Source organism: Lissotriton helveticus, chromosome 3_1, assembly GCF_964261635.1.
Source record: "Lissotriton helveticus chromosome 3_1, aLisHel1.1, whole genome shotgun sequence".
NCBI lineage: Eukaryota > Metazoa > Chordata > Amphibia > Caudata > Salamandridae > Lissotriton > Lissotriton helveticus.
Window position 1 is genome coordinate 1,838,479,757 of NC_136061.1, and position 13,747 is coordinate 1,838,493,503.

The window sequence follows — 13,747 nt, forward strand, 5'->3', positions numbered from 1 at the left end:
GGGTTTTGTAGGAAATGTTACCTTAAAAAAGTCTAGTTTTAGTGCATTTTTTAACGTGGATATGAAGAACATACACTTTCTTTTTTTGGCAGAGTTTTGCAAAAGGATGTACCCTGCCCACAACAGGACCTTCCCCAATGGTAAGTGGTAGTGCAATAAGAGCAATCAGTGTCTAACACGCAAACAGCAGGCACACTTGGGTAGGACTCTTTCTCTATGGTCGATGCACACCTGGTGCATCATTCATTTCTACCCATCTGAATATGACAAAGTCATGGACAATAACTAACTTAAACCTTCAGTCAAAATCAAAGTCCATTTAAAGTTTTGTATGCATTATTTTTGCTAGAGATGAAGGCTGTGGTGTGCACTCAACCACTCCATTTGAACAGAACCCCAGTCCTTTTTTAGGTCTTGCCTATGCAGCGTGCATGCTTTGCTTAGGAAAAAGACGTATAGAAATAGCTTCAGCTTTTCAGCCAAAAACGTGCACGCATTGCATTGCTTTGAATGGCAATGTGTGCACGTTTGGCGATCCCCTCGTGGTAGCGAGCTTTGCCACCATATGTTTGCTCGTTCCCGCAAGGGAATCGCTGTGTGTTCTCTCCCATTCCCCCCACCCCTCCCACTTGTCAGCCCAGTACTGTTTCACTTTTGCGGCCGCGGGGCTGTGTTTGTGTTTCATTATTCCTACTTAAAGCACTGTCTTTTTTCATTGCATGTGTACAATTATGTCTGGCATTTTGTTGGTCCGTGTGCAGTGTTCTGTATGCATACATGGAGTAGGTATGGTGGTGTATGTCGGTCACAGTGTGCATGTAAAGATACTCTATTCACAACAAAAGAAAACCGTTTTGCTTTGTCAGCGTCTGCCAGTGCATTGAATTTGATTCCAATGATTGGGTCGCTTTTCAGCTACATTTTTATCGCATGCCAAAGAGTTCCCTTACTGTACAGAATTACATTGTATTGTCCATACTTCTTTTGAGTGGGTTATATATTTTTATTACTTCTGCTGCTTTGCCCCGGATATCATTTCTCCAATGCAGCTGCCATTCAGCAGTGAATGCTGTGCTACAGTGGCGTTCAGACTCGATCAACAGAGATGTAGAGAACATGATTATTCTCCAGTCTTGCTCCCTTCTCCGGACTCCACTTTCTGGGTCTATCTACAGCAGCAGAGGTCTCTCGCCATGGCTGCCTTAGTACATACTGCCCATCGGTATTCCGAGGTTCAGGTTCAGCTGGATTGTACGTGTACTGGGTGAGTATTGGCCTATAACAATCAATCTGCATGGGAGGCATCAGCACTTGGAAAGCGCCCTACCCTCTGTTGACCCCAGAGTTGGTCACAGACCCAGAGTTACAAGTGTGTGTAAAAGGCTGAGGCTTTGTAAATAGCAATTTTATAATCTGGACGATTATTAAGTCAGAAAGCTACTAGTGCATTTCTCGTAAACAGTTGCTGTGATAAACAGTGCAAGGTGTAACCAGTCAGAGGTATTAAGTGTCTTCTTTTGGCAAAGTTTTGTATTTTGCTAAAACCTGTAGTTTGCATTGTTCACTAGCAAGAGAAGACCTACACTGCAGTTATACATCATTATTTTTTGAGACCCCCACATTGTAAATACAAAGCTACAAGTTCTAAAAAGCACCTGTTTGAGGTGTTACACATGACATAATGACGCATCGGTGCATATTACTCTGGGCAGTGTTTAATTTGTTTAAAGCGCAGCTCAGAAGCCACAGCAGCGATATTAAATACATGTGCGCCGAATACCAAGGCTGCATAGTCTCCTCAGAGCTCTTTCATACACTGCCAGACACTCCTGGCCCCTTATTTTGCAGGTCCCTACTTTTTTTCCTTGGTGACTTTTTTCTGTCTTTTTCTTTCTCCATTTTTTCCCGTTCGTGTGCCGGTCCCCTAAAATGAATGCCGGTGGGCACACCTGCTACCACTTACTCAAATTAAACAGTGACAGCAGTGGGACAGTTGTCAGCAGTAAATATTTCTCCCAGTCCTACTCTGACTTGTAATAGATATCGGCTGTTTAGGTAAGGCTGCAAGTGCTTATGAGACAGCATTTGCTGTTTTGGGTTATTAAGTATAGATTCCGATCTGATTAGCCGGTCAGCTCACATAAGAGGCTCGTGCAAGTTCTGTTTTCTGCCAGTGCAAGACTACGTGCCATTGTCGGGTTTGGTGCCTCCATTTATCCAGGGTGCAGAGTGTATGGAAGAGGTGTGGCGCCGCGGCCAGGGCGACTGACGCTGGAATCTGGGGACCACGGTTGGATCCCCGGCTCCGGCGGCAGATTAGCCCAGCACCATGTGACTTTGGGCAATAGCTCGCTTAATCTTCCCGACGGCCCCCAGCGCCTAGAGACCCTTACGGGTGATTGTGCGCTTTACAAATGTGGACTTTATGGCGGCGCTACTGCTTCCTTAAAGTAACATTCATTTTGTATTTCCTGGACCAACACCGTTAAAAAAGCAAACAATGAAGGATACAGATTCTGTCTTGCCCCTCCAAGCAGTGTAGATATTGTGGGCATAGAACTCGGCGAGAGATCACCATTGAAGTTAGATATGTCCAGATACACCTTTATTTATATAGTGCATTATACATGCAATTAACCTAATTCTAAGCACTTCTGGTTTTGTGCTGAAGCAAAGAGATATGAGTTAATTCGCCTACATCACCTAGCAACAAGGTTTTGGTCAAGTGCCATTTTTTGCACCTATTTCGCCTGGGTCGAAAGTTGACAGTTAAGCCACCGAAGGTATGTGTCCCCATCGCTAATGCTATTTCATACGTCTGACCTAGTTAGTGAATGCATAGTTGCCGCCATTTCACCGAATATCAAACTATTAACCAGCACTTAGAACCTGGGGCTCTAACTACCAAGATACATTTTCTCCTTGTTTTGTAAATATTCAGAATGTGAAAGTGTACATCCGAGAGTGATCGGTAATATTAGAACTTAAACGTAAATATACACAGATAACATTACGTTACCTATACCGCCCAATTGAGAAGCTGAAATATTACATTGATATCCACAGAATGAGTAGAGAAATGTTGCCATGTTTTGATTCACAAACACATATTACAATACCAACGCCATCAGAGAGGTACATAACAAGTGAGAGAGTTGATCTTTGCCATGACTGTGTGTGTTCCTTTTGAAGTATTGCCATTTTCCAGTTGCTTTGCTAAAAAAGCGATTTTAATAGATAACAGAATCTTCTGTACACAAGTCCAATATAAACTTCCCTTTCCCCTTGTCTGTTTATGTATTTTGTATTGCAGGTACCTTGTGACCTAATTAGGAGAAGGATTAATAGAGCCCTTCCCTCACCTCTCCATATAAGCAGACAATACCTTTTATAGGAGACACCACTCACAGAGACGCCCTCGGTCTCTACACACCCTGCACTTCGGTCCTGATGAAAGCCCACTTGACCTAACCAGGCAACCAAGGGCTGAAACATGTCGACCTCTTTTAATCACTAATCAGAGTGTGTGAGAGCCCTAATAACTCTCTAACACACTACACAAACTTTTTAATCCTATCTCGAATCCAGACCTAATAAACACCATTTTCCTGGCTGTACGAGATTTTAACCTCTTGTTATAACACCCAACACATCACTGATCACTACTGTTTTTAACCAAGGGTATACCTCCGGCTGGAGGATGCATAACCACTAACCCTATGATTATGCGAACACGTGATTAATTAGCGGAGAATCAAGATATACAGCTTTTCCACCAACTCTACACGTGAATGATGTTTTTTTTATTTGGGACATATCGGTACGCAACCTGCAAACCCTGGTTATGCATGAAAAGTGATCCTTCCCTACTTGATCTTTTGAAGTTAAGCACCTACACCACATCCAATATTGAGTTACTGTGTCTACATGTGTCGGTGTATAGAATCAAAATAGGTGAATAACTGGAGACAAGTGTGTTTGTGCATGTTGAAAATTATGTTGTGGGCCATTTGCAAACCAGTGAACTTTGGAGTGCAAGTAGTAGTGTATGTGTAACAAGATAAAGGCTTGAACACACCTGATGTGGGTTATAAAGGCATGTTACATAGTAGGTTGTTGCTTAAAGCCAAAGTGTGTCGTGAAAAAACTGTGAGAAACGACCAAGCTTCTGTTTACAATATATTATCCACCAGTTGGTGTCTGGGCACATACTCATGTTAAGTAATTGTTAGGCAGTGCTATAGACCAGTTCTATATAAAAAGGATTTTATACGGTGTGAATGTTTACTTGTGTAACTTTGCTGAAGATTTTGAGGCATTGCATATTTTCGAAAAATGTAGACTGTACGGGTGACCTACTTAGATATGTTTTTTTTTTAAATTTCTGAATTAAATTTATAGAAAATGTTACAAAGCAAAAATTAAGAACTTAGTACAGGACAGAGAGAAACATTTGCATAATGGGATATGAGAGTTGAAGTATGATATATCACCATTTGCATTAACGTAGACGCATCATGAGGTCAAAGTGATGCAGCAATGCAGTGTAAAGCGATGGTATTAATACATAGGTGCCGATTCCGATTCGGGTCGGAAGGCTTCCGACTGAATCGGTCAGAGCCGGACGGATTCCATTCCGACCGACCAGTCCGATGGGCTCGGTCGGAATGAAATCCGACTCGGACTGCCGGATGCCATCCGGAAATCCTTCCGTACTCCCCCTGTCGCCTCTTTACGACCGAGGGAGTACGATGGCAGTTTATCACTGCCTTTTCGTGCCAGTCTGTCCGATAGAAAAGGCAGTCGGAAACTGTCTTAGGGGTCCCCCAGCAGGCTCCATGGGTGCAAAGCTGCCGAATGGCAGCCTGGGGGCACCTATGGTGCCCCTCTGTGGATCCCTGCACCCGGTGGCAGGCACCTTGGGGTGCCGGCCACAGGGTGCAGGGATGAACTGCACCACTGCTTTTCTCAATGCAGGCATGCATTCCTCTTGGAAAGCATGTCTGCATTGTGAAGCATAGGAGTGCGACCGAACCCTGTTCGGTCGCATTGTATTAGCAAGGCCGTAACCCACGACAGCAGGTCGGTGGGTTACTGCTCCCGATCGATGTCGGACAGGCCTGAGTCCGTCCGACATAGAAATAGGCCCCATAGTATCTTATGTCTTCTTTAATGGAGAGGAGAGAACAACTGCAATGCAAAGCAATTAACGACCAGCTAGATTACCCCAGAATAGTACCAAGGTGTGGGCAGGAAAAGAGCAGAAGAGGTAAGAGGATAGCCAGGAGAGAGACAGCAAGAGAGTAATGAGGAACAAGCATTGGCATAGCCAATAGGTCCTGCTTTTGGGACCTTATAAGTATTTAGTTATACAGCAAAATATCCTTGGTTAAACAACATCAACTGTTGCATGGCTAAACACTTATAAGGTCCCAAATGTGAGACCTATTGGCTATGCCAATGCTTGTTCTTTAAAGTTTTGGGATCTGCACATATTGATTCGTATCACTAGAGTAAGAGAGAGAAAAGTACAAAAGGTTGAAAGAAGAAAAAAGAGGAAGACCGAAAAACAGGGTTGAAAATGACCAGAAAGGCTGACATAAGGGTGTGATAAAGGGGCAGGGATTGTCTGGTGGTGGAATAAAGATGAGTGAGGTGGAAATAACAATGTGCTGCATCGGGGGTCCCTCCCCGCCCCCAAAATCCAAGAGCTGTCCAAGACGTCAAGGGCTTCTAATCAAAACATGATGCCCCAGCACTAACCTTTTTTCGAAATGAAACACTGCCGAACCAGCAAGGAATGTTTGAAATTGAACTATGCAAACTTGCTTTCTAATGGAAATTCAGTGCACCACGGGGACTTAGGCCAGAGTCTATGACGTATAGTCTTCTGCCTTACCTGATAAAACACATCCAAAAGTGTATGTGCAGCATCTTACAAAACTCTAAAATAATGAATAAATAAGTCCTCTAACGCTAGAGGGACATGAAAAGCAGAGGATGGCACAAGGGGATAGGGAAGGAAAAGTGAGGCAAGGAGAGTGGAAATGCCTCAGCAGAGGGTTGGAGGCCTGTATTAGATGGCAGAGGCACCTCTTGTTCTAGAATTGAAACAGTTGCAATTCTATAGATTTTTCTGTACTTACCAACCAGTTTACGAAGGAAAAGCTCAAAACAGGTGGATTAAGCATCCTGAAGCATGAGCTCAGAGTGCAGGAATGGTTACACATGTACTACAGCTAACAAGAGTAGAGAAAACGTGTCAAGAGCTGACCTCCCATCCATCCCCCGCATGATTACAATCTGTACCGAGATGGGACTCTTACAGATTTCCTTTATGTTTCTGATAGCCATGTGGAATTTTGACCCCGCCCAAGCATTTTGGAACGACGTTGAGTTCATTATTTAGGTCGCTACCACTTTGTCTGAACCAGTTGAATGCAAAATACACTTTTATTACTAGAAATTATTAGCAATGTCCTGACTGGATAGCAGGGCTCGAGTCGGGGTACCACGCGGGTGGGTGGCATCTCCCCACTTATTTTACAGGGTGGACGCCGTCCCCCCTTCCAAACAGCTAGACATCACCTTTTTGGCCTCTCTGGGACGAGATCGGAGCCACCTTTTGTGACGTCCCTTCCTGTTGTGACGTCACTTCCGGTGACCGCGTCCCCCACTTCTTTTTTTAGTACTTGTGCCCTGCATACAATTTGCAGTTTTTAGAATATCTAACCAAAATATTTCTAAAAACATAAATATTTCTCATAGATAAAGGCTCTAAGGAAAGAAAACGCACAACATTTACGTGAGCTGCATCTCAGTTTCTCTTTAAGCACTAACTGCATCAGGACTTACCGTGAATGATGACTCGTGAGGTTTTCTGCGTTACTGCAGGCTGCAGTGTGGGTGAATGAGTGTCCCTCAAGATCGACTTTCATTGATTTATAAATGAGCAATTACCTGTCTCGGCGGATCCACATGGCCACAGAAGGAAAGACAGTCTGCCAGGTACCGCTGAACCCGACAGTCATCACCGCAGATGGCGTAACCCCCGCAGCCCACAAAATTCGTCAAGGGGTAAAGGTACTCCCCTACAGCACATTGAACACAAATTAAAATAGAGAAACTGTTGAATCATAGCTTAATGAGTTGAAAACAGGAAGAGGACTAAAGAAAATGTGTTTTACTCTGAAAGCAGGATATATTCAATTACATAATGTTAGCTTTAATTTTTAATCCCCAGCGGGATCACAAGGAAACCACAGCATATTCACTGTGCACCTAAACTTACAATTGATCAGGAACAGACAGTTTGGTCGGGGACTCTCTGATGAGCTCGAATGAAAGGCCTTTCTGTGAAAACAGACATCATTCTCAATGTTGAAAGGTTACTTGCTGCAACCAAAATCTCACTTGTCCAGGATGTTTGGGGAATTTGGGGGGCTGCCGACCATCGGGAGGCCTGCCGCACCCGGGGCGTTTTGGGGCCCGTAGGGGGAGGGGGGACACTGGAGAAAAAGTGGGAAGTTGGCTGGGCTGTTTGGGCTGGCGGCGGGGCTTTGGGCTTCTTTTGGGCTGGTTGGGCTGGGGGGCCTTCAAGACGGGGCATTTTGTGTCACTGTCCACCATTTTGGTGACAGTGACACAGCAGCTGGTCTCGGGACGTTTGGGGTGCGAGCTTTTGCGGTGTTTAGCTCAATCGTTTCACAAGTGCTGCTAATAACGCTACGGGCGGATTTGGTGTGCAGTGCTGGTTTCGGCGTCGGGTTACCTGGCTGTCAGCGGAGGTGGTCCTGCGGAGTGGTTTCTTTGTTGGCTGTGCGGCGGAGCGAGCGAGTGTGGATCATGGTGGCTTTGGCTGATCGGCGGGTCCAGGAGGCATTGCGGCTGTTGGGGGAAGCGGGCCACATGGACCTGGTCCGGCCCGACATCCAGGTAAGGCCGCCGCGGCGCGCTGCGAGCGGCGCCGCGGCAGCTGTGTTGGCTTGTGAACCTCCGCGGTCTCGACCGCGTAAGGCTCCGGCCGGGGGGAGGGTGGGCGGTGTGGCCGGGCAACCAGGCGACAGAGCAGGTTGAGGAGGGCGGTGGAGGGGCTGGGCTTTGAGTTTGTGGGAGGGGCCAGGGGGAGGGGGGAAGAGGCGGAGGACACCAGGGAGAATAGTACGGCCAGGTGAAATTCCAGGGGGGAACAGTGGGGGACAGGGTGGAGGCACGGGAGCAGGGTGGAGGGGGGCAGGGAGTGAGGAGGGTGAGCGGAGGGATGCTGGGGGGTGGGATCCCCGCTGCTTATTGAGGAATCCGACCTGGAGGATGGAGGGGACAGGGCAGGGCTGGGGGACAAGGATGGCGGGGGGAGTGAGTTGGACTGGGGGTCGTCATCGGAGGGGGCGAGTATGGTGGGCCCGAGCAGGTCGTTGTTGCTGGGGAGGGCATGGGGGGGAGTGGGTGGGGTGCGGGGGGTGGTTGGGGAGAGGGAGGGGGCGGGGTAGGGCTCTGGCACAGCGGGGGGCTGTCGCACGGTGGTGGGGGGTGAGGGGGCAGAGGGGGGCTGCGGGGGGTACAGGAGGGGGGAGGGGGTGTGGGGGGAGGCTGGGTGGGGGATTGAGGTGCCATGGTGGGCGGGTTGGGGGGAGGGGGTAGGGGGGTGGGAGGGCGCGGGAGATGGGCAGGGGCACCCGGCACGGAGAGGGGGACACTCTGCAGGGTGGGGGCGGGGCGCTCAGAGGGGTTGGGGCGGCATGTTGGGGGGGACGGGGGCGTTTTTTCCCCGGCATGCTGGACTCCACTTTTTCCCTTGGCAGGAGCTGATTGCGAGGCGCTCGGGTGAGCAGCATGCAGCTCCAGTCCACCAAGGGGATGGGCCAGCTCTGCCTTGTACTGGCGGTCGCGCTCCAATAAGGGACCTGGCATGGGATCACATTGGACGGTGGTGGGATGGGTTCCCGCCAGCCCCCCCGAAGGGTTGTGATGGCCGCCGGGGTTGGGGGGGGTGCGCTTTGACACTGCGGACAACACTTTTGGTTCACGTGTTGCGGAAGGACGGGGGGAGTGTGTAGATCTGACTGACTTGATGTGGGTGTGTAGGGAGAAGGCGGGATTGATCGGCTGGAGTCCCTAGGGGCGGACGGGAGATGCAGGATGTTGGTGTGGGGCGTGCTGGAGATTCAGAGAAGGAGGGGGAGATCAGGGAGAGGGGGGAACAGTAACGTTGTTGACAATATCATGCAGGTACGCGCAAGGCACAATGCGCCCAGAGTGACGGCCCACTCAGCTCCACGGGTTAGGCGGTGGGACCCAGCGAGGACGCCGACCTTGATGCCTGGTAAGGTTGGGGACAGAGCGGGGTGTGGTTTGGGCAAGCGGGGCTGTGCGCTGGTGTCAGTGGGGACGGATGCTGGGGGGAAGATGGGGGGCGGTGGTGAAAGGTCGCTACGTAAAGGAAACGAGGGTGGGCACGAACAGGGGAAACCGTGGGGAGGTGCGGTGCTAGGTGGCGTCGGGTCGGGCGCGGGTGGGGAGCCGGCGGCAGGTGGCGCAAAGGCAGGGGAGTCCGCGGTCGAGGGGAAGGAGAGTTGCGTGGTGCCGGTGCGCAAGCTCCCGTACATGGGAGAGACCAAGCCGCTGGGGGCACATTTGTCGCTGGATACGAAGGAGAAAATATGGAAGGGGGAATACGTGGACATTTTGAAGCTGTTGCACCGGGAGCTGACTTCTAAAGAGGGGTCCAAGGAGGAGGAGCAGGAGTTGGTGAGGCGCCCCAAAGTACCCCTGATGATCGATAATTGGTCGGCGGCCTTCCTCATATACGCTAGCGTATATTGTGAAAAGTTCCCGGACATTGCATTGTTCAAGTACTTGGATGTGGTGCATAGGGCACAGGTGACCTACGGTGGGTACGCCTGGTCCCACTATGATGAGGAGTTCCGGGCACAAATGGCGGCCGACCCGGAGGCGAAGTGGGGGAAGCTGGATTCTGACTTGTACCAGAAGACTATGGGCGGGGCGAAGTTTGGGCGCACCGTCAACACGGCCAGTGGTTTGCCGCTTGTGCCGACCCCCTTTTCGAGCCGCCCCACCCGCGGAGGGGTGGGGCAAGGAGAGACTGCCGGGCAGAATACGGTTGGGGCCTGCTGGGATTTTAACAAGGGGGCGTGTGGCACGAGTGCTCCAAGTGTGGGAGGCGACATCCGGTGGTTCGCTGCTGGGGTGTCAGAGGCCCGCCAGGGCAGCAGTCTGCGGCGGGGGGAAATCAGAGTGGGGGGACGCTGAGCGGGGGATGGGGGGGTTGAGGGGGCACAGGATCTTTGGGAAAAGGCTTGTACGCCGGTTAGGCTGGAGCGGATGGAACCTTGGCTGGCGACGTATCCGCGGGCGGATGATGCGGCCGTGTTGCGACGGGGTTTTCGGGAGGGGTTTTGGTTGGGCTACGCTGGGGGGACAATCTGAAGTCAGTGAATGCGCACAAGGGGATTGTGCGGGACAAACTATTCAAGGAGGTGACGGAGGGCCGGATGGTGGGTCCCTTTGCAGAGCCGCAGTTGCCAGGTTTGATCATCTTCCCGATTGGGGTGGTGCCCAAAAAGTTGCAGGGGCAGTTCCGGCTGTTACAGCACCTGTCGTGGCCTGCAGGGGAGGCGGTGAATGATTTCATCTCGGCCAAGCTCGCGTCGGTGTCGTACTCGTCCGTGGCGCGGAAGCTCGTGGCAGCGGTCGGGCCGGGCGCTCTGATGGCGAAGTGTGACATTAAGTCGGCTTTCTGCCCGCTTCCGGTGCACCCAGAGGATCACCAGTTGCTGAGGATCCAGTTCGACGGGGGCATTTTTGTTGACAAAGCGCTGCCTATGGGTTGCTCTATCTCCTGTGCATTGTTTGAGCGGTCCAGTTCCTTTCTGCAGTGGGCTTTTTCCAGGCGCACAGGCTCTGAGACGGTGACACACTACCTGGATGACTTCTTTTTGGTGGGGCAGCCCAGTTCAACGGACTGCCAGCAGCAGCTGGACGGTTTTACGGACCTCATGGGCTACTTCCGAGTTCCCCTGGCACCAGAGAAGATGCACGGTCCCAGTACGGTGTTGTCCTTTCTTGGTATAGAGCTCGACTCAGCGGCCATGGAAGCACGCCTACAGGAGGACAAGAGGTCGGCGATGTTGACGTTGGTGAGCGGAATGCTAGACAAAGGGAAGGTGACGGTGCGGGAGGTGCAAGTTCTGTTCGGTCATCTGAACTTCGAGTGCCATGTGGTGTGGGCGGGCCAGACGTTCTGCAGGCGTTTGGGGTTGGCGTTGTCCGGATTGACGTTGCCGCATCACCATTTGCGTCTGTCGGCGGGGACGAAAGAGGACTTGCGGATGTGGCTGGCGTTCCTGGGGCGGTTCAATGGTGTGCCCATGGCTCCGGCGGAGGATTGGGAGTGGGACGTCATGCTGTATTCGGATGCGGCGGGTGTTGGTGGCTTTGGTTTGCACTGGGCAGGCCGCTGGCAGGCGGGGGGCTGTAGCATTGTGTTCCTGGAGTTTTTCCCGTTGGTGGTGGCGGTCACTGTGTGGGCGCCTGAGTTGGCCCACAAGCGGGTCTTGTTCAGGGTTGACAATATGTCAGTGGTGCAGGTGGTGAACAGGCCGTCGGCCAGGGACCCGCAGGTGTTGAAGCTGATGAGGGTGTTTGTGCTACGTTGCTTGGAGAATTACATTTTATTTCAGGCCCGTCACGTCTCTGGGGTGGACAATGACATTGCGGATGCTGTGTCTTGTTCGCAGTGGCAGAGGTTCTATGGGCTAGCCATGGAGGCGGAGAAGGTCAAGACGCCGGTCCCGAAGGAGCTTTGGTCCGTGGGAGACGCCGGGTCGTTCAACTGGTGAGGGCGTTGGTGGCGGCCTCCACTTGGAAGGCGTATGTTCAGGCTTGGGAGGAGTTTGGGCGGTCTGGTGCGGTAAGGCACGGGGATCGTTGGCAGCGGGAGGAGCAGGTGGTACGGTTCATGCTGGCCTTGATGGACAGGGGTTTGTCCAGGGTGACGATTGCGGGCAAGTTGTCGGAGGTGGCGTTCATGGGTAAGCTTTGGTGGGGGTATCCGCCGTCGGCAGGGGAGTTTGGGGCTCGATTGTTGGAAGGTTGGGCGAGGGAGAGGGGTGCGTGGGTGAGTCAGCGTCGGCCCATTACGGTGACCCTACTGGGGGGTTTGTTGTCCGCGCTGCCGTCAGTGTGCCGGAATGGGGAGGAGACTGTGTTGTTCTCGACGCTCATGTCATGGCTGTTTTTTGAGCTTTCCGGTTTTCCGAGTTGGTGGGTCAGAAAGGGGGGCCGGGGATCTTGTGGGAGGATGTGGAGGTACGGGCCCGGGAGGTGGCGGTGCGCTTGCGAAGCTCCAAGATGGATCAACGGGGGAAGGGACTTGGGTGGTGCTGGGCTCTGGGGCATGGAAGGGGTGTGACCCATGACGTGGGGTCGGCGGTTGGCGGACGGCCGTAGAGTGTTGGGGGAGGAGGTGTTTGGTCGAAAGGACATCGGCAGGGTGACGGCGGCGCAGGTGTTGTGGGTCTTGCGGAACGCCCTGCGGTGTATGGGTGAGGACCCAAAGGCGTTTGGGATGCATTCATTTCGGATTGGGGCAGCGACTGAAGCGGCATGGAGAGGCTGGGGGAAGGAGGAGATCAAGAGGTTGGGGCGTTGGAAGTCAGATTGCTACCGGACATACGTCAGGATGCGGGAGGTGGAGGGGGCACTTTGAATTGTTGTTTCGCCCTCTTACATGTGTGTCTTTGCAGGTGCTGTGGTGGGGCCGGCTGTGGCGTTGCTGGAAATTTACATTGTGGGACACTCCTTTGCCAAGCGGGCAGAAAGGGCTGAGTGGGACAAGCATCGGAAACTTAACTTTGAACTGGATGACCGCTTGTTTAGATGTCATTGGCAGGGAAAGGGGGGAATGCGTTGGCATGAGTTGATGCCCTTGTTGAACAATGTGGTGCGGGGGGTGTGTGTCCGGATGTGGTGTTAATCCATTTGGGCGAAAACGACATGGTGCTGTGTAAGGGCTTGGCGCTGGTCAAGCAGATGAAGCGGGACTTGTTGGAGATAAGGAGGCAATGGTCATGATGTCACGTGATTTGGTCCAAGTTTATCCCCAGGAGGTGTTGAAGGGGAGCGGAGTGCCCAGGGGCCATAGATAGGACGAGGCGGAAGATCAACAGGGAAATGAGGGATTTCTGTGCCAGGGAGGGCATAGGTAGGATGGAGCATCCTGAGCGTAGGTACAGGGCAGTGTACTTTTTTAGGGAGGATGGGGTCCACTTATCTCGGCACGGGATGGAGCTGTACATTGTTCAGATGAAGGAAGCTCTGGATTTGGCGTTAGGGGTGCGCAGATATCCGAGGGGGCAGGAGTCCTATGGGGGGGTCGAAAGTCGCTAGGCGGCTTTTGAGTGGCGCTTCTCCTAGTTTAAAAATGGGGGAGAGCATTGCAAGAGTCCTGGGCTGTTTGGCAGGTGGTGAGAAACACTGAGGTCAACATTATAGTTAGTTAGGCAGGGGAGCTTGTTGCAGGTGAGATGTTGTGTTGATGTTGCAATTTTGGGTAACCATTTAGGGGTGGGGGGTTGTTAGGCAGTTCGATATTTAGTGAGGTATAGTTTTGTTCGGCACAGGCCAAGGTTTGTGATGTTTAAGGTGCACCTGCTTCCAAAAAAGCGGCCTTTGTCACACCATTTTTGTGTCTGTGATCAGTGCTTGCCCCCCCCCCCCACCCCCCTCC

General features: G+C 51.6%; 1 protein-coding gene across 1 annotated transcript in view; it reads right to left on the bottom strand.

Annotated features, from left to right (window-relative positions):
* LOC144823882 (mucin-5AC-like) overlaps positions 1-13,747 on the bottom strand; it is a 663,881-nt gene that overhangs the window by 101,313 nt on the left and 548,821 nt on the right. Inside the window, exon 37 of the mRNA XM_078682770.1 lies at positions 6,961-7,091. Within this exon, the coding sequence (XP_078538896.1) occupies positions 6,961-7,091 (131 nt within the window). The remainder of the gene's footprint in view (positions 1-6,960; positions 7,092-13,747) is intronic.